Genomic DNA, 25,302 nt, shown 5'->3' with positions numbered 1-25,302 from the left:
CGTAAAAACAGTGTTTTGACTTGTCCTATGCAATCTCAAATATATTTCAGTCCATAATGGACAAAGTTTCTAGATGTTTAGATTTTATGAGATGTTTAGATTTATGAGAAAAGTTTCATTGCACTTACTCTGTGATTATTTTCCTGTTACAATTTTAATTATGTTAGCATTAGTTTATGACTAATAAACTCACTTTTAACATCTGACTTAGTTTGGTTTGAGGAATCTAAGGATCATTTATCTAGTTGGGACCAGGGAGCATTCTTGGAACCCACTTGGAACATTGTAAAAGGATTGTTTTCCTCCATGTATGTCTTACCTAGTTGCAGATATCTATGGGAGGGGGAGGAGAAGTCTGTGTGTTTGTTTAATCCCTAACTATGGTACTTATTTTCCTACATTAATGTTGTGGACATGGAGCAGTACAATTCACTCTTTTCCCTGGATTTATAAATACATGAAGCACGTGAAGAATTGCTTCCAGTTGTCACTGCACATTGCGATCCTGAGAGCAATTTAGAATGAGTGTTTCAGCTCTATGTATGACACTATACACATGAACTCAAAGTAAATGTTACTTTAATACTTGTTATTTTTCTGAATTGCTGCTATGCAGCCCTTACACCTGCCCTTTGTCACAGCTGTATCCTTTTGCACTCACATTAGTATCATTTTTAGCTAAACCAAATATTTTGGTATCAGATTATTTTAAAGAAATTCAGACTTGTCCTTCCCTTTATTTCCGTAGATCTTTATAGGAGACTGGTTATGAAATTCACTGCATGGCCTTGAGAGTTTAAATGTGAAAGTTTGAGAGTTTGGACTGTTGCTCTGTCTCTGAACAGCTTTCAGTTCAGAGCAGGAGACTCCAGTGGTCCATGCAAGGCCAGCTATTCATTTTCAGTCCACATTTAGAATTCTGTCTTTTAGATAACTGTGTCATTTGCAGATCAGTGTTTTCTCTCATCTTTTCCATGGCCTCTGTGGTGTTTCTCATGCAGTGCTGCTGTGGCCTCCTTTCTCTGACACACCTTTCCATGTTCACTGACTTGTTCATTTAGTTTCCTGTCCATCTCGCCTCTGGACACCAGGCATACCTATTTCCCACCTGCATGTTTTTCCCAGGCGAGTGAACCTTTCCATTTCTCTGTTGTTTCTGCAGCTGCCTCCAGATCTAATTGTTGTTAAGTTTGTTCCCCCTGCAGTCTACCTCAGATCAAAGCCAAGAAAAATGAAAGTCCCTCTGGCTAATTTAGGAGCAAGGGAGTTAAACTTGTTCTTATTCTCGTATTCCTAGTGGATGATCTTACTTTACAGCTCATACCTTTGCTTACTTGCTAAAAATAAGCCTGCTCTTTATTCTGCTGGAATAGTCACTGTACTTGGACATAGAGTTCTTCACTGTTCTTATGGAGACCCATTTGGCTGGATCTCTTGTGCACTGAATCATGCTTAAATTACTTTCTTGAAAGAAGGAAGAGAGGGTGAACTTGCATGTCATTCGTGAGTTTGACAAGGTAAATTACAGCTTTTAATGTTTTGGGGTTTTAACTTCTACAGTATCCTGATTTGTAGATGCATAGGAAATTGTTAATGGGGTTTAGTATTTTCTGTAATGTTTAATATTTAAAAATCCTTACGTCTAGCTTTTGGCTTGTTCCAGTGTTCTCTGGCTCACAGATTCTTGATTTATGCTATTGCACACATGCTTTAGCTTTATTGCTGGCTCATATATTCATCTTGTTGTATGCAAGATTTAAGAAAAAGCTGAATTAACGTAAGGAAAAGCAAATAGCAAACACTAGAAATATTATTTGCATAAGATTGTGGTATCTATCCTGACTCTACTATTTGCCTTTTATCTTAAGCAATCTCTGTTAATAAAGAAACTCTTTGTTAGTTTCAGGTGGTATGGTTTGCTGTCACTTTAAAAGTGAATTATATACAAAAACCAATGATTTTTGTGACCTCTTTGGTATTTAGTTTCGTCCAAGCATTGGTAATACTACAAAAATGCAAAGGAACAAATAATCCATGTATTTTTAAAGCTAAATTGTCTATAGTCTTACATTTTCAGTTTAACCAGATAACTATGAAAGAACTGTGTATTGCTCAACATTTTCCATTGAATATGAAAAGTGCAATGAATCAAGCTGATTATAGTTGACAGCTGGCTTGATCTTGCCGTGATTAGATCTTTTACTGCTGGCAAAATCCACTAGCCTTTTCCGTTAGCTGATTGCTGATGAATGCAGAGAGACAGCTTTTCATATCGATAAAGAGTTTGGGGAAACCTGTATCCCATATGGAATAAGATTAAAAGGCATCCTACCTACTATTGATTGCACTGAGGCAAAAAGCCATGCAGGAACTAGTAAGATGTGCTGGGTTGTTGCTTTGGCTTGTTCACAACAAACTGTTAAACGAGTAGCGTAGACAGAAAATAGCAGGAAGATGGAGCTGAAGCGTGTTGAAGCATCGGAAATGTTTACAGCTGACGGGCAGTGCTGCGAAATAAAGATGTGCTCTTTTGCAATTAGATGGGAAAATAGTGAACAGGTAATTAATTACTTTTCAAAATTTGTTTGTTTTGCACTTTGGAGGGCATGTTATTTAAGTGCTGTGTAGCTTTTGCACTTTAAATTAAATGATTGTGGGTTTGGTTGTCACATGACCGGAATGCAGACCAGCTCAGTCTGCACACCTTATCTCTGAATTGAAATTCTTCATCAGATTTCCTTACGTGCATTTCATATCTTTCTTACATTTTAAGACTTTATCAAAAGCTCATTACTTCAAAATGTCATGGTCAACTTGCTTTTGACAGTTTGGTTTTATGGAAAGTACAAGTTGTACGTTAAGGTCACAACACATCTTTCAGTTACAGGATACTTATTTTCAGTGCTTTTGTGTTTTAGAAATGTTTTATTATGCTGTTCTCACGTGAACAGTATTGCATCACAGAAAAACTTCGTATTGTTTCAATACAAATACAAAAAAAGGGCAGAATAAACACAGAATTGGTGCTAAACATGTTATTCAGACTAACAATAACTGTATCTTAAGCATCCTTAGCAATCGTATCAGAATAAGCTGTTTCTTTTAGAAAAGGCCCAGGAAAATAATAGTTCCAAGACCATTTCTAAAGGATCTAGACACTGTATTTTCAATGGGTATTATAACTTGTCTATGTCTCAAAATCACTGTGAGTAAAAGGATTGGTGTAAAAAGGTTTGAGATTTTGTGCACAGCTGATATTTCAATAAGAATGCGTAATCTCTTTTAAGATGCTTTTTTTAGGAATATGAAGTTGATGTTTTAGTTAAAATCAACTACTGAGTATTTTAGCCAACATTAAAATTAATGTAAACATGCTTAAGATTTCTGTGGATGTTTAAAAGTGGCTGCAAGGAGAAGGAAGAAAGTAGTGCTTTAAATAAACAAATTTCAGATGCTACTTTCCTAGAAGTAATTTATAAGCTGTCTATTTCAGATGTAGCAGATGTTCAATATATGCTTAAATCCATTTCTAATTTTGAAAATCTATTCTAACATTGTTTTCATTTTTGTTAAGTTCTGCCTTTTCTTAGCTGTTCTGCTTAAAATAGACAGCAGCCTCACTAAGGAAGTAATATGGGAAAACAGGAAATCTGGAGTCTGTAGCTTATACTGAGTAGACTTTAAACATTTGGTTATGGAGTGACTCACAAGCATCAGCAAATTGGAGGAATTGCTAACAAGATAGTATAGACTGAGAGAGGTTACTTACATCTAACTGTAGATAATGTGACATTTTTCAGTGAACTGTGATGCAGTTGAAGCAAATTTATTGTAAGAAACTATTTATTTGTATGATACAATAATATTTTATAATAGCATTTTGGGGTAAAATTAGCCAGTTCTCTTTGTGATGTTAATTGCAGGATTATTTTATTATCATGAGATAGCACACACTAGGTAGATTTTTCTCTAATTCCCAATATTCTGGGTATCTTTTCTGGGTTTAATTAGCTTGTTCATTTCCATTAAGCTAAAAAAAGGCACGTGCCATTGTCATTGGATTCTTTAAAATGGATTTCTGCTATCGGCATGTTTCTGACCCAATTAAAAAAATGCAAGGCTGAGCTGTGGATAAAGCCACTAAACTGGAAATAATGTCATCCATGTCAAGATCAGCAAAAACTCTATTTTAGTTTAAATAAAAACAGATACTTTCTTTTGTCTTTTTATAGCATTACACATGAGTTTAGAGAAAGGATTTTCAGGTTGTTTGTTGTGCATGTCACATTAGGTTTTATGGGAAATGTGGTCAAAATCTATTAAAAGCCTTGAATTTGATAATATAAAGGGCCAACATATTTCAGAAATGTACAGAAGTCTGCATCACTGCAGATGCTCCATCTCCTCCTATAGACCTCAGACAGCACAAGGAGGCCACATACTTTTCATATAAGACCTATCTGATGCAAGAGTGACATAATAAACTCAGATATCTTCCATCTGTTTTCCTCATCACTACTGTTGTGCCAAGGACAGGTACCCAAGGTGTGTGTTGGATATTCTCTCCAGCAATCCTTAAGGCTTTGTTGCCAAGTGGGCTTTTTAGAGCATCCTCCAAACTTTGTTATTTTGAATGCAGCTTAAGGCAAAGATAGAACATGTCTGGGCTTCTGCTGCTCATGTCCAAGTTAGCACTGGAGAATTAGGAAGTCTTTTGGTAGATTCATCAGGCAAAGTAAGCTGTTCCTTTCTTTCCTGCTCTGGCAGTTTGGGGTTCTTCAGCCAGAGTTGCTGGTTTTTTTGCTGTAAATGCTGAACAGAGGAGGAAATGTAGGGATGGCCCACAGTGGTGACAGCTCCATGGTTTGGATAGGCTGAGAATTGTCAGAACGCTGATCCCAATCTGGAATTCACTGGCTGGAGAGCACTCCAACCTGCCCCTTTTCATTTTATAGTTGTCATTCTGCTTCCTTCTGGGAAAATGCTCATTTATGTAATACACTTCATTCCCTTTTTGCCCACACACTCATATACCTAGTTCCAGATCTGCCACTTCTGTTTGTCATGTTGCTCTGTAGATTTCTGGGGTTTGACAGCTCTGCAAAGATAAATCCCTAGTCTGGAGATAAGTTTTGTATTTCCTCCTGTGCCCTAGGAAGTAAGAGCAACTTAAAATTGCTGTGGATTATGGAAAGCTGAATCTTTCACTATGTGCAGTAAAAGCTAAGTATTTACTCTGTGTTTCCATGTAGCCATTTTAAGCCCTCTCAGGAGAAACTTGCAGTATCCTTCTCACTTCTGGTGTCCACTCTTATTAGGGTGGTGAAGATGTTTTCTTTTTGCCATGGCAAAATTGTTCATCTCCTTAATGAAGCCCACATGGGGGACACAAATTCTTTCATGAGCTCAAAGTTGCTGTTTCTTGGAATTTTTCTCTCTTGCAGTTTCTGCCTCTAATAGTTCTGTGGTTTTGGTTAGGTGATGGGTGTGTGTCCCCACCCCCTCAGCCTTTGATATGCTAGTGTTTTCCCCTTTTGGGTAGAGTGTTTCTTTCACATTTTTTCTCCTTGAGGATATGGTTACTTTTACTATCCCAAGAAGGAAGGTATGGAAGACTTCACAGGATTGCCCTTTTGGTGTTTTGGTTTTTTTTTGTGAGGGTGGTTTGTTGTTTAGTTGACTTTCTGTGGGGTTTTTTTTTGTTGTTTTTATTTTGTTGGTGGGGAGGTTGTTTGGTTGTTTCTTCTTTTTTTTTTCCTTTTTTTTTTTTTCTTTTTTTTTTCCTTTTTATTTTTATTCTTTTTCCTGTAATGGTCATTTAACCAAAATCTTCTTTATCTGTACAGCAGTTTTAGAGTGGCAGCCTATGTAAAGAATAAATAGTGGAGCTGGGCTGCAGGTGGTGTATCTGCTGCATTATCTTCAGTAGCTGCTCTGTATTAATAAATTAATAGATGGTTGAAAGTAGTGCAATAAAAGCAAAACCTTTCTGGGTCGCCATTTTGATGGCCAAAGCCAGAACCAGCTCTTCTGGGCTCCACAGAAGAAACTAAGGCACAGACTTTTTTAAACTCTCTGTGCTGGTTCTTCACATTTTAAGTGACACTGACCTTGGCAATTGGTGGTTTAACCTCAGATTAATTTCTGACTGTGACAAGAGAGGAACAGAGTGGTGGAACAAAGTACAAGAAGAGAAATGCTAAATGAGGGAGAAAGGATAGAGGTGATGGGGGTAAGTGATAGGAAAAAGACTAGAAAATATGTGAGAGTTAATAGTACATGACTGAGTGTGCAAGAACATGCACAGGAGAAGGTGGGGCTTGGCCAGTTTCAGGAAGCTTGAGGTACTTGAACCTGGTTCCTCGTGCAGGGTTTTGGGAAGGGAACTTCAGAAGATTTGTGTGGGAGATGGGTGTGAACTAAAAAGAAGGAAGAAATAGATAAGGGAAGTTAATGACGTGGTGATTCTTGCAAACCTAGAAAAAGATCCGAAGAGATAGTATGCAGGAAATGATTAGTAAGTTCTTCTACTACTCTGCTTTTCTTTTTCAATTAGTTGGTTACATTATGCTTTACACTGGCTGTTTGAGTGGCTGGGTGTTGCTGAACCAAAGCAAAACCAAACCATGAGACCAGCAGTCCTTATGATGGCCTGTAAAGCTTTTGAATATTTGTTTTTTCCTTTAAAGCTCTTTTGAAATCATAACAGTCTCAGGTGTAGATTTAATGTATGTTTCATTATTATTTTTGAAGTAACTGTTCTTGCTAATGCAAATTTAGAAAATTATCAAAAATAAGTATCTTTATGGGTTAAGCATGGAGGCAAAAAAAATGCATAAAATCAGATCACATCCCAATTATCATCTTTTAAAAAATAATCTATTCAAAAGGTTGATCTCATGGGGTTTTTATTTTAATATTGACATAATTAGATTCCTCTTAAAAGAGAGTTTTCTGTTGGGAATAAAGGCAAAAAACCAGCGGAATCTGCTCTTATTGCTTCCATCGCTTGACTACAGTACATCCTGCCTGTCAAAGAAATATTTTGAGTTCAGGTGCAATTTTTCATTTACCATTGCAAGTTGCCAATGAGTAAGACATTAATTATAGCCCAGAAGTATGTAGACTGAGGAGTTTGTGATATTAAACAGCATAGAAATGAAGGAGGAATAAGAAAATAGATTTTCAGAGTGACAAGACTAATATGTAGAAATAAATATTAAAGGAGGTTCATTTCCTTAATTAAATGTCTAAGGTATGATTTGGTTTGAGGTTGCTTGTAAACTGGTTCCCAAACTGTTTAATTACTGTACTATTCATCTCACCTGTCTCAAAAATATTAATCATCAAATGGTAAAATATTAGCTTGTAGTAGGAGGGTGATGTCAGAAGCTGAAACTCGAGTTCATTGCAAATTCTATCTTTCATCATGCCCTTTTAAAGTGCATGTTAAATAACATGAATATAATTTTTTTAAGATCCCTGTCAATATTAAGAAATTGGTGAATATAGATGCAAATTATTCTTGCCTATGTGAGACATACATAATACTTCCTCAGTGCCTAATAATGCAGTGTTTGCTCTATGGCATTTCATTTAGGAGTTCATCCCTGTGTAAATGCTGCTGTGAATCAATGAAAAGAAATTTACAATTCAGCAAAACTGTCTGCTTTGATGTATCACCATGTAGCAAATGAATCTGTGGAATCTGGAGGAGTAGGTATTTGTAGTGGCTTTTTAGTACCTCCTTCAGATGTCAGTTCTGTAGGAGGTCTGGTTCCCTTGCTGCAGGAGAAAGGAGGAGGTCTGGACCTAAAATGTGATAGGCTCATGTTTGTTATGAGAGGTGAGTGTCTTGAGTTCGTGGATGGAATTGTTAATAACTACTAGGAACAGCACAAACTTAAGAACCTGAGAAACCAACAAGCTCATTAAGGAACTGAAAACGCAGTGCTGTCTTTGCCTGGCATAGCCTGAGGTTCTGGAGAAGGACTGAGACAGACTTTTTTTCTGTGGTGGTGTTTGCATACAGATTATTGCAAGCAGACTCAACTAACATGAAGTGTTCTAAACTAATTTATTTAACTAGATCTTTACAAGAGAAGGATTCAGTGTTTTTCATGCTGTTTTCAAAAATGAAGCTGTGCTGATTTGGAGACCTGAAACCAGCAACGGTCTGTCTGAAAATAATTGATTGGATGTTGAAGAGGACTTTACTGCTTTTGCCATGTGGATGAAAAGGAGAAAACTGCGAGTGAAGTTACAGGTTCAATGCTGTGTTTCCTCAGCTATCTATATTTTTTCCCCTAAGTATAGTGTAGCTCTTGAAGTGAAAGGGATACTTACTGGTATTCGGTGAGGTGAACTTAAAAAGATTTCTCATAGGGTGTTTATATTTAAGTGGTTAATTATCGCTGTTTCCCATGTTCTTGTGCTTCTCCATTTTTAAAAGGTTTTTAAACAGACTTTCTAAATGGAACATTTTACAGTAGTTAATAGCTTCTTCAAGGAGACACTAATATTTGCATTAATATCATAATTAATCTTCTATAATTTACATGATAAAAAATAATACAGTACTTTTGCCAAGCATTAGGAGAGAGACTTCCAAATATGCCTGTTTAGAGCAGTTAAAATTCTGAGCTCTTGGCTTAAACTGGCTTGGGGTTTTTTTGTTAGTTTCTGGTGCTTTTACAAACTAGTTTCTTACTGTCATTGTGCATTCCAGGTTACATTATCCGTTTAGAAAATCTTTAAGTTTCATGTGGTAAAATGGCTTTTTTACTTTGCAGTGCTCACAATCCCTATACAGATATTACTTTTTGAGTCTGGATATATTTTTAGCAAGATTAGTTAGTGGAATAAAACATGTCTGTGTTTCTTGGACAGTGTTATACTCAAAATTTCTACTGGAAACACAATGAGCTATCAATGTTTTTAACTTCAACTAATAATTAAAGCAGAAAGAAAGGAAGCATTGGGAAAACTATGCATAGTCTGATGCAAGTTGCATACTTCTGAAAAGGCACATATATGTATTGAGAAAATTTTAGTAATTCACACATGCTCCCCTTATAACTTCTAAAATCAGTGTTCCAGAGGGAAGCCTTCATGCCATTCTGAGCCTCTTGTAAGAATGGCCTGCAGAGCTCAGCAGAAGCAGATGTAGAAGTTTGGTTTTTTTCTGGCAATTGGTCATGCCAGATTCAGTCAGCACATCCTGAAACAGTTTTAGGAGCAGCATCTGATTTTCTGTTTTGCTTTCTTGTCTCAAGTAAGCACATTTTGGTTTGGGAATGGAACTTAGAGAAGCCTCCTTACTTTCTTAGCCAATTAGTGCCTTTCAGTCAGTAATTAATAACAAAATTTCAGTGGCCACAAGTGCATACAAGTTACTTGCTTGGAAAGAATATTGGGGAGGACTCTATTCTGCATAATTTATTTAAAAAGTACTCACTAGTAAGAACTAGTAAGTTCTGTTTTTTCCCTGTGTTGAAATAGAAAATTAATATCTTGAGTGGACTTCACCTCTTCTAATTATTTCTCTACTATAAAAGTTTTTCATTAATGTTGACGAGTAAGAGGAATTTCAGTTGTCATTTCCAGTAAGCATTATACTTTCACTTCATAATTTACTCAGTGGGAAATTCAAACAGGGACAATAATGTTATCTAAACATTTTAGCTGGCATGTCTATATCATATGTCCCGGATGCTGCAGCTTTAAGAGTTAGTGATCCAAATCTGGCTCATTTTACTGATTGACCTTGAGATGTTTGTCTTACTTGAAAGATTATATGCAGCAACATGAAATACTAATTCAGGTAGAAAAAAAATAATTCAGTTACTTTAAAACAAATGGTATTTTCCTGTCCTAAATGAAGCTTAAAGGAACAGTTCTATATTGTGCATTGGTTGGAGAGCTGATACTTATGTAGGAATTTGATGTAGAAATATGAAAAAAGCCATTCATTGTGCCTGAGATAATGTGGTGTCAAGAAGATGTTTCTGAGAGTGAAGTCCAAGTACTGCAGTCTGTACATCACTGGGCATCAGTAGGGTGGGCCCAGAAAAGCAGAGCAGCTAAATAACTTTACCTATGCGATCAGGTGTGATCAGATCCATAATTTGATATACAATATATTTTGAGCACTGGGAGGTTGTTTTGGTTTGGAGTGGGTTTTTTTGTATGTCTCTAAAATGTTCAAACCTCATTCCATTTTATAAGTATTTGAAACAGTATTATTTATCCATATAGCCAAAATATTTAATGATTTTTTTTTCCAGCAATATTGACTGTATTGGGGATAGCAAGTTGATGTAGTTTTTATTTGGTTTACTAATAGCGTAGTCATGTAATTTGGTGAAAAAATTACATTGTTTACTGAATTATTAGAGTGCGGTAGTCTAGCTTTTACATTGATCCAATAAATTAACTGAATTATGTGTAAATACTTTGAAACTGGTATTTTCTTTCTGTGGAAATTCTGAAGTTGTGGTTACACCCTGCAATTCTAAGGTTATGAGTTTTGGTTTTCTGAGTAGCAAGTGTCAGCTTCTGGAATTTTTCTTGATACATTGTACTCTCTTTCTTGAGATTGCACACAAAAAAGTGTGGTTGAAATAATTTAGTGTATAAATATAAATTGTATTTGTTGATAGAATTATGGATATACTGAAACAATGCGTTCATTTTTTAAAACACATGAGATTTGGTCACACACATGGTATGAATTTTAAAGAATTTTCATCATCTGTGTCTCTATCTTAATTTTGTAGCTTGTGTTAGTTTTGAAATGCAAAAGGAGTGAGAAGGGCTTTCTAATACTTTGCATTTCATTCAAATAGCCTCTTAAATATCTGAAGGGGATCAGCTTTACTTTCCTTCACTTTTACAGACTGTTTTGTCTGTTTTTGTTACAGATCCTCACCCTTAATGGCCCAAATATGTCAGAATTTTTCCCATCTTTGAATGTGAGCTTAGTGACCCTTCATCTAAGGGTTCTCATGTGGTCTTGTCCTGTGTTAGGTAAATAATGTGAACGAGCAGTTTGAACTGCCAAGGCAGTTATGCTGAAAATATTATGAAAGGAAAGCAGGTTCAGATTGTCTTACTGCCTAAAATACCTGCTTGCATGCGTGTTATCCTGTGTGTATTACCAGGACTTGTGCTGGTGCTACCAAATAACAGAGAGGACTAATACGTAGGATAAGGGCTCTTTTTTCTCTTCCTGTTTGTTTTGTCTCTTAGTGTTCTCATCTCCATCCACTTTTCCACTTTTTGCTTTTTCTGCCACTCTGCATGGTCTGTGTCCCCCCTTTCTGCTCTGATGTTCCTCACTCTTTCACAGGTGCCCATCATTCCTCTTTCTCTGAGGACTTGGGAGGAGCCTTTAACCTACCTCTGAGGAGTGGGGGTTTAGTCTGTCTGGTTAGGATGACCTGATACACATTGACACATTCATGGAACATTTTCTATTCTGCAGGTTGGGAATCCACGCGTTGAGCTCACTCTTTCTGAACTGCAGGATATGGCTGCCCGACAACAGCAACAGATTGAAAATCAACAGCAAATGTTGGTTGCTAAGGTAATAATTATATAGAGACCAATTTTTTTCAATATATGCAAGTATAAGTTTCATGGATGGAGAAAAACACACTTAAGTCATTTCAGTTAAGCTCAAGAAATAGCTTGAGAGATCCATCATTTTACTAGAAGAATCAATAGGCAATGCACAGTCTTGTGGCATAAATACTGCTAGAACAACCTATGTCATGTGTCTTTATAAAAATATTTCCAGGGCTTTTCTCTTGTGTGGCCCCCTTCATGATCTCTGACAGAACAGGCTTGACTCCAGTTCATCTTTAGTGGCTCATTCACTCCTGTACAGTAATCGTGGTGTGAGATGAGAATATGCCAAATTCAAGAAAATTTATGTATTGCATTTCCAAGTCTCAGAGACAGAACCTAAGTATGTTTGCAGAGTGGGGAGGGGGCTTAATGGTTCTGATGTTGATGTTGTATGAAGTATTATACAGCCTACCTTTGACGCTTCGAGTACCTAGGAGTCAACCTACTGGTTCTGTTGTTCTCTCTTGATGGAAATAATACTAAAAAAAATATTGTTCCTAGTGTGCCCAGCAGAAGAATTATTATTTAGAACTGGAACATTTTTTACAGCAGGTCATCTTGTTTAAAATGGTCTGTTGGACATACTTTGTCATTTTTGGGAAGCTGGGTAACAGCACTGGAAATTTATTTTGCCAACAGCAAGAAAACTGTTAATAGTGGCAGAAAACAAATGCCAGAGGAAGCATCACAGATGTATTTGAATGAGTGTTCAGACTGGGGCTATATTCACATATCTATGTAAATATTATATTTTTTGTCATAAAAAATCTTGAATCTCTGCTCTAAAACAGATTTGTTAATTGATGTTAAAAAGTTTTTTGTAGGACTGGTACATATTTCAACAAAATATAACATTTTCTCATTTGTGGAAGTAGAAAACCTGATCAAAATGAAAAGGTTTTCCAAGTTAATGTGTTGGGGTTTTTTTTAAATAAATGGGTAACAGGTATCTCTTGTTTGAAACCTCCTTCTGTCAGGAACAACGTTTGCGTTACCTGAAGCAGCAAGAGCGTCGCCAGCAGCAGTCTGTTTCTGAGAGTGAAAAGCTTCAAAAACTTAAAGAACGTGTTGAAACCCAAGAGACAAAGCTGAAAAAAATCCGTGCCATGAGAGGACAAGTGGACTACAGCAAGATGATGAATGGGAATTTGTGTATGTGGAATTCTTAATTTATTTAAATTTACTGTTGACTGCATGACTAGCAAATAATGCTATATTGTAAGTCAGTATAGCATTGAAGCAGATTTTCAGGTACAACATTTTTTGTTTTATGGAGGTTCTGGATTTCCATGAAATTTTTATGTGACAGAACCTTTTGTTAGTTTTGTATTGTCAAACATAAAGTCAGAATAAGTCTATTCTGTAAGTATTCGGAAATATTATGACTGGTAGCAAATTTGCAATACAAATATTTTATGTGTATTTTAGATGTAAAGCTATTGTGGTGTGTTTATTAGTACTTGTAGAATTAAAAAATTAACAATTCTGCTTTATTTAATTTTTTTTGTTATTTTTACCTTGTTAATTTTAGCAACTGAAATTGAGCATATAAGTGCCATGTTCCAGGAAAAGCAGCAGGAGTTGCAGGCTGCAGTGTTAAAAGTGGATCAACTCACTCAGCAACTGGAGGATTTAAGGAAAGGGAAACTGAATGGGTTTCAGTCATACAATGGACAAATGACAGGGCCTGCAGCAGTAGAATTAAAAAAGTTGTATCAAGAGCTACAGGTAAGTAACAAAATATGCAATTTGAATTACAACAGTAGATTTTAAAAGTTGTATTACTGCTCTTGTGAGTGGCGATTTGTGTCTGTTACACCTCATAAAAGTAATGTGCTAGAATGCTGTTAATGTGTGAGGTTGTAATTGGCATACAACCTTTTATAAGAAAGAACTTCATTAGCTTTATAAACTATTTTGTTTCTTATACATGTGATGACACAAAGTGTGCAAGTGTTTTGAAGGGCATTTCTCAGCCCCTAGATATACTGCATGTCCACATAATTTATAATTTGCTCTCAAAAAATTTTGTGAAACTAATTTTGGTACTTCTCTATTTTGCACTGATCTGGGTATAGAAAGCTCACTTAGATGTTATCTTAACTTGGAGATCTGACTGTAATTTTGTAAGTGTATTGTGAAAATACAGCTATATTGCCTGGTGTGAATAAGCAAAATACATAGGAATTAAATAACACATTTTAATAGAGTAATCAAAAATGAAAACTGCACTATATTCCCTGCACTGTATAGTGCAACATAGTTGCAGTATATTCACATAGTATTCCCTGCATCAATATTGCATATCTCCTCCAAGAAGATTGTTATATCTAGAGCGTAGTTCTCACATGAGGAGTAAAGTATCCAGTTTACATTGAAATTTTGTCAAATTGTGTGCTAATGTATCAGAATTTTGAGGGCTTTTTTATTTACTCATGTGCTTTATTATGGTCAAGGGAACAGCTCTAATATATTTAATTTTTTAAAATTAATTTAAATTTCAAAATTACTCTCATTTAGATGAGCAAATACAGCATAGAAACTAATTAATCCTGTTTTCATGCGATAGGAATAAGTGTGCTTTTTTTTCTATTTTTCCCCCTTCCCCATTTATACAAGGCATATATGCCTTCGAGTATTTCAAAGTGCAAAGATGCTCAATAGATGAAGATTTCTCTTATGCTTCATAATGATCCCATATGTGTTTATCAAGACCTAAATTTGCCTCAGGTGTTTTTTGCTTGTCCCATTACCATGAAAATTGGAATACTGAGGCAATGTTTGAGTTATTGAAGGTATGAAAAAATGCCAATGGCAAAGCAAGAGAAATAATTATAAAGAATGTCATGGTTGATTTAAACCATAAAGGTAATCCACCTCATAATCTACTGGAAAACTGCTGTGAAGGTTTCAGTTTAATCCCCTTGCAGAGAGGAAAATCTGTGCCCAGTCCCTGCACTAGCAGTTCTGTTAACACCCCTTCCAGACATCATAAAGTCTTGTCTGGAACTGGAAACAGAATCAATAGCATAATTTCTGTTACAGAAATAGTTTTCATGGTAGACAAACTGTCTTGGGTAAGCATAGCTTTAAACAAACATTTTCTGTGATTTCATTCTTCACAGCAGAATTTTCTGAAATGTCTTTCTGCCTAATTCCTCAGTCCATTTTCTATAAATGGGATGCAGTCTGTATGTATTTAATAGGCATCCACTAGTTTTTTAGGGTATTTTTTCACTGTTTTCTTCTAAGAGTTGTTCATGATTGCAAATGCTAGCTTGACAGGATGTGTGGAAGTGTAAATTAGAGACATTAGAACAAGTTGTTGATCCAAATTCCTTTGGATTTTTTTAACACTGCATTAAAAACCAACTTACCAAGAGGCAGAACGAGAACTGTCCTAACAAGTGGGGTTTTATGGTTTTGTTTTTTTGTTTTTTGTTTGTTTGTCTTTGAAGATCCGTAACAGGCTTAACCAGGAGCAGAACTCCAAGCTCCAGCAGCAGAAAGAACTCCTAAACAAACGCAATATGGAGGTGGCCATGATGGACAAGCGAATCAACGAGCTGCGTGAACGACTGTACAAGAAAAAAGTTGAGGCACGTCAAAAAGAAAACATTCCTGTAAGATAAACTGTTAAAAGGGCCACACTTCAGTTTATCAAGGGCCTATAAAAACTACATAGAATCTCACTTTGTCCCACTCAAGTAATACAGTTACCTATGATAAAAGCAGCAGGTCTCTTAAAACTATTCTAAGGCTTCTCATAGATGTACAAAAACTGTAAGAAGAATATGTTTACTTTTATTTTTCTTTATGGCACAGACAATACTATATTAAAAATCAGAAATGTTTATATTTCTAGTAAAGAAAGTATGACTATGTGCTATGTGTTTAAAAGCATGAATGCATTAAAAAATCGGGTTTTATAAAATATTATCTTCCAGTATGTAAAATAGATAAAAATATAAAGAGTTTGATAAAGTTAAGCTTAATAGTTGTCTGGAGCTTCAAAAAGATTTTAAGAGATGAATTCTGGATTTTCATATGTATTATTAGCTAGAGGTATTGCTTTAAAAAAACTCAGCACATACATATTTGATCATTTAAGAACTCATTTTAGACCATTTGCTTGAGAAAGGCTCAGTGAAAGAGACCTTGCAGAGACAAAAGTATCTACAAGAGATGTGTGTTTTTGAGGTGTTGATTTCAAGGAATAAAATTTCTGCTTTCTACTTTTTTTTTTGTATTTTAGTAGAAGCACAGAGTATGGTAACTTCATTATTAAGGTGTCCTAACTAGTGTGCATGGTTCTAGATAATTAAGTTTAGACCTCCCCGTTCATGCAGAAAGGTCTAGATTAAATGGACATTCACGGTTCAATTTGTCTGATTGTTTTCAGTTGAATCGTATTAATGGAACTTCATCGCCCCAGTCGTCCCTGAGTGCTTCAGGAAGGGTGGCAGCAGTAGGACCTTACATCCAAGTTCCAAGTGCTGGCACTTACACTGTACCAGTAGATCCAGTTAAGCCACAGTCTCTCACCATTGCTCCCAACTCAACACATGGAAGATCAAAATCTGGTAAGTACTTGTGTGATGTTTGTTAATACATATGGTTTGAAAAGGGCCAATAAAGAAAAGGAGTAATCTTAGCAGACCCTAGTGTTGGCATAATTGGTACAGGAGAGGAGGCAAGTTTCAGATGTGTTAATACTGTTCTGTATTGTTCTGTATTGTATCCAGTTCTGTGAAATGGACATCAGTCAGTTGATCTGCGGCACTTTTGCTTTTTTCCATGAATTTTTTGTAGGAAATTGAGTGTTTTCTTTGAAATTTTACTGGCTGGTACATCTCTAAAAGGAGCATGTTTTCTTCACAGATTCTATGTTGTGCCTTTAATAGCTTTTTCAAATAGTTTGTGTGTTTGAATATAATAATGAAATCAACTTTGTGGAATTAAATAATTATTTACAGTATGTTGCTTTTTGTCAAGTAAAAAAAGGTCAGTAAGTAAATAATAATAATAATACTCCTCAGAAGGAGACTAAATAGGAAAATAGAATAAAACTATGAGAGGTTTTTGCTCCATCTGAAATGTGGGAATTTTTGGTCCTTGAAGCATTTCTGAAATAGAATAACCATAACATTGATACTGTTTACTTGTTTCTGCCCTATTTAGTGAAGAAGCTGCCTCTCCAGAACTCCCCAGAACTTTGTGTCTGACATTGGCTCCCATGTCTCCCATCATTAATAATTCCATCTATGATATAAAATAGAATTATTATTTAATTTGTGTTGTAGACTGAAGGAAGCAGGTCATATTTGTGCCTTAAGTTCTCAGTTCTAGAAAATCTTACCTGTCTGCTCATACCTTAGAAAAATCAGAATTCTTAAGAAATTATAAGCTAGAAAATATACATAATGCAAATAAAAATGCATAATCCCATTGGTCTAACCACAGGACTTATTTTACTTGCTCTCCTAGGAGAGATCAAAAAGGGGCTAGGAATGACTAGGATGCCAAAGCTGCTGCAATATTCGCATACATTCAAGTACTTAAAATTGAATATTCCAGCAAAATTCACATCATGCTTTCCAGATGGGAGGAAAAGATGGAGGGAAGACAACCTGAACCTCTCTGTAGGAAAGAATGTTAGAAATACTTCCTGCAAAAACCCCAAGGTCAGGAAGTAAAACTGGCCAAACAAAACTTAAAAGAAAGACTCCAGTCTTTCCCATTGATATTAGTGATTTAGCAGTACCTTTATCAGCTAAAAGTATTCAAAATCTTTATAAACCCATCACTGTGGTTTTATGGGAAAGTCTCAAGAATATGGACTGACTTAATTGTGGGGTGAAGATTTGTAGATCCTTCTTCCACATACGGAAAAGGACACTTTAAAGTTTACCAACTGGAAAACACAGTTTTGTAATATCAGCCTCCCAAAAAATATATACCCACTTCTAGACCTACCTTGGGACTTCTAATATTATAAAAGTAATTATTCTGCCTTAGGACTGACTTTGTATTTATTATTTTGAAGGTACTTGAATGAAGTTCTGTAAAATAGATTTATCTAAGCAGCAGCATATATGCTTCCAGAAAGAAAAGAAATTGAGAATTTATTTCAACTGTCATGCTTTTATTTCTCATTATCTGAGTGTTCCTGTTCTAATGTGTTCTCCATTGTCATTGTTATAATTTTTCCACCACTTTTTTTCTTTCTTTTTCTGTGTAACTGGATCTGCCTTGGTGCGTCCGGTAGAGACAGACTGTGGGTGTGTGAAAAAATCTCCAGACACCTGGAAGGTTTCTGATTTAGACATAATAGTGGATCCTATTCTGTCACCTCCCACTTCTCTTCAGTCTGCTGTTCACAATGTCATCCGCCTGGCACCTACTCTGTTTGACACCCAGCACTGTGAGTCCATAGAAGATCTCTGGCTAGCTAAGAACTCAGTTTTTAATATGGTCATCTGAGCTCTTGCACACAGATGCATATTAAACAGCATCTTTAGAACTTGTGTTGTGGTCTGGCGTGTAGAAGATGCTGTTGAAATGTAAATTGGTTGAGAAGTTGCTTTTCATCTTTGAAGGAAACAGATTTGCAGCAAATTCATCCCAGGAGTACTGGAGTAGTGTATCAGGGATGAGTTTCCTTCTCTGAAAAACCTCAACATTTTCTAAATGTTAGAAATTTCTAGCAATCACTAAAGAGTGTTTTAGTGTATTTTGGATTGGATAGATGTATAAAATACAAGCTTAGTTTGAGTGACTTTGTGGGAAACTTCAAGTTTCCGTGTTGCCCTGACCCCAGAGTTGGGATAGAAGCTCACACTGTCCAAGCCAATACCCAGAGTCTTGCTGGACTTTGAGCGTGCTTCAGTTGCTATAATAAGTATCCTGGATCCAGACCTACAAATACTTTAGGTAAAGTCAGAGAAAATGCACAAAACCTTTTGTGTCTGTGTGTCACTGTCTTATTTATGTCAATGCACAATGGCCTGGTGAGAGCTGAAATACACTGGGTGTTACAGGCACAGGCAAGGGGGTGCATTTGGAGGGGAGGATGGAGCCAGTTGGCTGTGGGGGCTGCTGAGAGCAGGAGCTGAGGTGGCCTTGTCAGGAGGATGTTGGCATCAGATCCCCCTAGACCAGTTTGCTCAAAGCCTCATCCAGCCTGACCTTAAACACCACCTCCAGAGATGGGGCATCCACAACTTGTCTGGACACTTTGTGCCAGTGACTCCCCACCCTCACACTGTAGGTCAGAGAGAAGAAAGAGAGAGTCTGAATTTAGTTCCAGTCTCTTACCTCAGAATCTGGGGATAAACATCCTGATTACAATAAGTTTTCGTGTATCTGTCTTTCTAATAGAAAAGTGTTGAATTTGCAGGTAAGATGTTTAAATTTGTCATGTCTTTTGCTGTTGTTCTGTAAGTGCTTTCCTCTTAACCAAACTTATAGATCCAGACGCTTTCATGTTTAGCATGAATCAATTATAACACCTTTCACTGATCTTCAAAACATAGGTTTTACTGAACTGTAACCTTACTAGAGGTACAGAATGTCTTGTGTATTTTGTACAGTAAGCATTAATTCAGTGCACAGTTAGAAAATTTGCCATTATTTAGAGCCTAAGTGTTTAGACATCTTTCTGGTTCTGCTCTTGATAACCAGGTGATTAGAAACAATGGCAAACAAAACCCACAACATTTTCAGCTCTTGGATAATGCCAGTATTGAAACTGGGCCTCATTACGTTACTTCCTGGCAGTTTGCAAGTGTGAAAAGTGATTTCTGGACTATATACTGTATTCTCAGTTTAAAAATATGCAAGTGTTAATCCTGCTTTGAGATACTCAACAAAGGCTTGTGGATAGAAAGTAGAGTGGTGATGGAAAATTCACTCTCATTAGAATATTCCTATGCAGCTTATTTTGAGACTATCTACTATACTAGACAGAGATTCAGTTTTCCAGAGGCAGATTCTGTTTTCTAGAGGCTTAGAACTGAAATAGGAAACCTGGCCTCTAATACCTGATTTTCATTTGATACTGTATTACTGTGGCATCCAGAAATCTCATTGAATCTCCACACATGTCAGATCCCCCTCCATTTTAGCTGCTATCCTGTACTCAAGTCAATTATGTGTTGCACGTCACCTTTACTGATTAAAGTGCTCCACTACAACAATTACAAGCCATAGGGATGGAGGAATGATCTCCAGTCTCCTTAGAGGAAGAGATGCCTGAAATTTAATCTTGTAAAGGCAGATCAAATCCTTATGAGCTAACATGGGATCTATTTAGTTACTATAAACCATATCTAATTATTAGGCTACTTAAACTCTTTTGCTTACTTAGAGAACTGAAACTAGTCTCACACAGTTAATAAAGTAACATCAATGCATCTAGGATTTCATTAAGGATTTGTTGCCTCAGTTTATGTGCAGCTGTGCATGATATTTTGCATATGATGAAGATAAAAGCCCATGACTTGTGTCGACACTGTGAGTTAAAGTTGTCAGCTGACTTCATAAATTTATTTAATATTAAATCTCTGGGGCAATTCTTATCAGGTGAGTATGTTGAGGAAAAACAAAAGGTGAGTTAACCACCACTTCCAGCAAAGGAATGTGTGCTTTTGTTCCACCCTGCTGTTGAAGGGAGTTTTTTCATCCTGTTATGGGTGAATGAATCTGGTAACCACAGTTTAAATTTGGAGTCCACTCGGGGCTTACATCGACTTAACATTTAGTGTCATTTGACAGTGTCTCTGGATAGTACCCAAAGAATTGTGTTGATGAAGTGTTCCTGTACAGATTGTTGCTCTGAATTTGCCTTTTAATAGCAGAATATGCAACACTCAAGCTAAAATTTTAATCACATTTTTTCTATAGAAATTTTCAATGCTATTTGAATATTAAAGGGTAGTGAACAGCACATTCTATGCAGTGATTTGGCTTTCAGTATTGATTTCTGAATCAAATATTAATAATCATCTCATAGTAGTGAGATGATTATTAATATACTTATCATAACTATCTCACTTCTAGAATAAAACTAATCCCACTGTAATCTCAGCTGTTTTATTTCACATGTTTTGCTTGTTTGCAATGCTAGTATAGATTATCTTTAATCTAGTATTTTTGTCTGTTTTCAAGCTAATGATGGAAATTGGCCGATACTTAAACAGAGCTCAGCCCCTGTGGTAAAACCCCCTCAGATCTCCAGCACAGACTGGAAAGAATCAAGCATGGATACCGCTTTAAAACAAGGAACAATATCCAGCCAGCCCTTGCCAACTTCAGTATTAGGAAGTACTGATAAGCTGGTGAGTTTCATCTGTGACATATTTATAGATCTGCTTTGTTGAAATTATGAACCTTTGGCTTTCATAGCTGAACTCACTTCAGTTAGATACACATTCCATTTCCCTGCTGCTGTTTATTTTAAAAGTCATAAAGAAAATTACCTTTGTATTTCTTCCATTCCTTTCTGTTTTTATCACATTCAAATGTGTGGGTTTGTTTCAACTACAGTACTTTGTATTGCTTCCTTTTCTTTTATATATCTAATCTCCCCTTTTCTCTCTATGCTTCTCCTAATCTTCTCTGCCCTCCTTCATGTATTTCTAATTCATATCTTTGTTAGTCTTCTTGCTTTGTAGAGATTATTACTATTTCAATGTACTATTTTTCTCATAAAAATCTCAAAAAAGAAGTCATTAAATCCATCCTTAAGTGAGTCCACTAGTGGTATCTGTCTGCACTGTTGTGCTAGTGCTTTATGAATTCTTTAAGACTATAATCTCTAAAGAATAAGGACTTGGTCTTTAAGTTGTTTTAGTAAACTCTGACAGCATATGTTTTCAAGTATGTTATCAACTAGACACTGAGATCTGGAACCTAGAACAAGTTACTCAGGCTTTGCATGTATGCAAATGGTTTTGAATTGATATGAATGTGTTACAACTGAAGGTGCCTTTAAACAGTGGCCTTTGTCTGAGGTATGATGAGATCCTCTGATAAACCCAGAATCATATCTAGTGATAAAGGAACACAAATTCTTTGTTTTGCCTCCTTTGCTGTCCCACAAGATTTCTAGTATGGTATGCTGAAAGAGGGATATTCTTGCTCAGAAGTACTTTATTTAATTAAATGGTATATACTATTTATTGTTCTTACACAGGGTCTTGACCTGGGGAAGGTGCCACCAACAGTTCCTGGTGTAAGCAAGCAATTGCCTCAGAACTATGGGACCTATCCAAGCCCAGTTCCCTTAGGAACAGGTTCTACAAACTCTCTAGAAAGAAGGAAGGATGGCAGCCTGCCCAGGCCTGGCACCAGTATAGCAAATCGGCAAAGGCCAGTTCCTCTCCCGCCACCCAGCAACGTGCACCAGCCCAGCTCTTCACAGCAGATCCAGCAGAGAATTTCAGTCCCTCCCAGCCCCACGTATCAACCCTCTGGTCCCCCCTTGTTCCCAGGAGGAGAGGGCAGACCAGAACTGCCTTTGACTGTGGCAATCAGACCTTTTCTTGCTGATAAAGGATCCAGACCTCAGTCTCCCAGAAAAGGGCCACAGACAGTGAATTCCAGTTCCATCTACTCAGTGTATCTTCAGCAAGCAACACCACCAAAGAATTACCAGCAAGCTGTGTACAATACTTTAAATAAGTCAGTAAAAGCAGGTAGAATATATTTTGCTTTTTTTTTCTTTGAAATACATTAAGATCTACTTTTTTGGTTTAGTTGACTTATCAGTTTGGAAAACTTGACTGTATGTGTGAGGAAAGTTATTTTTGTGCATGCAGCATAGCGGCAAAGTCATCCAATATATTTTTGAGGTTATCAATAAGTATGAATTGATTAACCTTTTATTTTAAAACAAGATGCAATTGGAACAATATAGACTGGATACTTTACCAATACTTTGATAAATAAGTTGAAAAAAGAGTATTTAGGTAAGAGAGTTTTTCTTCTCTTACTGTTTCCTCATGAAAGAGGAAAAATATTCCAGATGCTACTTGTAGCTTATAATTGTAAGAAGCATCAGCATCACCAACAGGTAAGTATTTATTTCTGTTTTGACAGTCCCCAGAACAATATTTTTTTTCTTTCTGTATTAGTATCAAACAAGTAGCAACAGTTTATTTATAAATATTTTGTTATACAATTTAAGAACAGCTCTTCACTGTTTTCCATCTTTCTTTTCTTCAGTTTATGGAAAACCTGTATTACAGTCTGGTTCAACATCTCCCTCACCCTTGCCATTCCTTCATGGCTCTTTGCCTGCCCAGTCTCCCTCACAGCCACAATCTCAGCCTCAGACTGAGGTCCCTGAAAAAGATCAAGAGCTGGAAAATGCCCCACCACCCAGTGAAAACAGCAACGTGGAAAACATTCCCCGTCCTCTCAGTCCTACTAAACTCACCCCTATTGTGCACTCACCCCTACGGTATCAGAGTGATGCTGACCTCGAGGCTCTGAGGAGAAAACTGGCTAATGCTCCAAGGCCCTTAAAGAAACGCAGCTCCATCACCGAGCCAGAGGGACCGAGTGGACCCAATATACAAAAATTATTGTATCAGCGCTTTAATACCCTGGCTGGAGGGATAGAAAGTGCTCCTTTTTATCAGCCAAGCAATCCACAGGACTTCATAGGCAACTTAGCTGATGTTGATAACGGGAACGCCAGCACCAATGGCAATATTGAAGAACCAATCCCCGTGCAACCTACAGTTCCTGTCCCTGATGAACCACCCCCTTCGTCAGATGCCAATGATAATGAGTTACCTTCTCCCGCTACCGAGGAGCTCATAAGCACTGAAACCACAAATCAAACACCTGAGACAACTGAAGACAACAACAACAATCTTGCTATAGTTCCTTCTACTGAGCAGTCACCCAGTCCCACACCAGAGGCCAGTTCTCCAGTAGAAGATGAAGCTCCTTTGCCACCTGCTCTTCCTCCTCCACTTCCTCCAGTAAGTCATAAAGCAAAAGAACAACTTTGTAAACTGCAGAATTAGCTTTGTGCTTAAGCATAACTGGAATATGCTGAGCTTGTGCTCAGTGGTATCTTTGCACCATAAGTCTCATGATATTAAAAGGAAAGAAAACCAAAAAAATGAGAGTTCCAGGGAGAATTCTGATGGATTAGATTCTTTACTACTCTAGCTGCTTAATAAGGAAAATATGCAAACAGGTAACGGGAGGTTGTGTATGTATCTGTCCAGGCCTTCAAAGATAGCTTGCCCTTAGTTTCATACAAATAGTTATGTCATTGGGAAGCTTTTTCATTTGCAGACAAGCTGAAATAGCTGTTCTGGGGAAACTGCACTGCTTTTGCCCTCTCAGAGAAAATAGACCCAGGCTAACTCCAGCAGCTGCACAGCTGGCTCGTGATAGCAGAAATGTTCTTCTGATGGGCTTGTCACATACTTTGAATTGCTTCCAAAGTCCATCCTCCAGCTGCACTAAAATCTTTTAAATATTTGCCATTACTAAGATCTACCACATTTGGAGAATTGAAAAATACAGAAAAAACTGGATCTTATTCTTTGTTGTTGTGGTATCACTCACACTTTGAAACCAAGGTTCATCTTCACTTTGAGATAGATACAGGTAGAAACCTTGCATTCCTCTGAGAATTTAACTGCAGTGTGCACAAGGCTTTGTATGGTTTTCCATGAGCCCCATAAGGGCCAGGATACTTCTGGGAGAATGGGATATGCTAGCAACTAATATTATTCATAATGCGAAGGGTTTATTTTCCAGACTGAAATAGCCATCCTATATAGGTCCGTAAGTGAAAACAGATCCTACAGAGCTAGAGACTAAAAGCATTCTATAAAAGCTGTAGTTAGTAATAGATTATTTTTTCCCCAGGAAGTGACAAGGACACATGGTAAGGGATCCAGAATATTCTCAAAACACATTTAAATGTGCTTCAGATCTTGAAAATGCTGCTTCTGATAACACCTGCTAGAATGCCACATAAAATAGCTTCATGTTCTGTACTTTCCGTTCCTACAACAAAACTCCCAACTTGCCAGGCCTGACCTACTACAGAGACTCATGCTAATTCAAGGCATTGATTCCTCTAAGTACAGACTCTGTCTTAATTGTGTGGTGCTTTCCAGGCTAAGCAAAAGTTTTCACAGTGTCTCAGATAATCCACCAGTAATATGCACAGCTTATATTAGATACAATTAAGATGATGATGCTTAAAACACTGACTTAAGTACTTCATTCCTTGTACTCATTATCTTTAATTAGAAGCTTTGAAATTATATTGGCTTGCTTTTTCATTTTTTCACTGCATAAAATGTAGTAATGTATCAAGCTTTTTATTTAGAGACTTTTAAATAGAAATGATTGCATAGTTCTAAATATCATTTAAGGGAGATTCATAAATGAATCATTTTTCTACTTGTACAAACTGAAATGATGCCTTCCAACCTTCATCTCTACCCAGACAAAACGTACCAACTTGAAGAAACCCAACTCAGAAAGAACAGGCCATGGTTTGAGAGTGAAGTTCAATCCCTTGGCTCTCCTCCTAGATGCTTCTCTGGAGGGTGAATTTGATCTGGTACAACGAATCATATATGAGGTAAGCTTTTAAACAATGGAAACCTCATGCACTATTCAGGCAGAAGA

The 25,302-nt window shown here is 36.7% G+C and overlaps 1 protein-coding gene across 5 annotated transcripts in view; it reads left to right on the top strand.

Annotated features, from left to right (window-relative positions):
- The window catches only part of PPP1R13B (protein phosphatase 1 regulatory subunit 13B), a 69,109-nt gene that overhangs the window by 39,383 nt on the left and 4,424 nt on the right, over positions 1-25,302 (top strand). For 2 of the 5 annotated variants that reach the window (XM_058845277.1, XM_058845256.1), the window contains exons 5-14: positions 11,486-11,587; positions 12,609-12,783; positions 13,163-13,359; positions 15,090-15,254; positions 16,034-16,214; positions 17,900-18,055; positions 20,800-20,969; positions 21,827-22,328; positions 22,858-23,624; positions 25,118-25,255. In XM_058845277.1, coding sequence (XP_058701260.1) covers positions 11,486-11,587; positions 12,609-12,783; positions 13,163-13,359; positions 15,090-15,254; positions 16,034-16,214; positions 17,900-18,055; positions 20,800-20,969; positions 21,827-22,328; positions 22,858-23,624; positions 25,118-25,255 — 2,553 coding nt within the window. The remainder of the gene's footprint in view (positions 1-11,485; positions 11,588-12,608; positions 12,784-13,162; positions 13,360-15,089; positions 15,255-16,033; positions 16,215-17,899; positions 18,056-20,799; positions 20,970-21,826; positions 22,329-22,857; positions 23,625-25,117; positions 25,256-25,302) is intronic. The other 3 variants (XM_058845268.1, XM_058845286.1, XM_058845279.1) reach the window with 3 other exon arrangements.

This window comes from Poecile atricapillus, chromosome 1 (genome assembly GCF_030490865.1).
Source record: "Poecile atricapillus isolate bPoeAtr1 chromosome 1, bPoeAtr1.hap1, whole genome shotgun sequence".
Taxonomy (NCBI): domain Eukaryota; kingdom Metazoa; phylum Chordata; class Aves; order Passeriformes; family Paridae; genus Poecile; species Poecile atricapillus.
The sequence above is the reverse complement of the archived record's forward strand: the minus strand, read 5'-3'. Positions and strand labels throughout refer to the sequence as shown.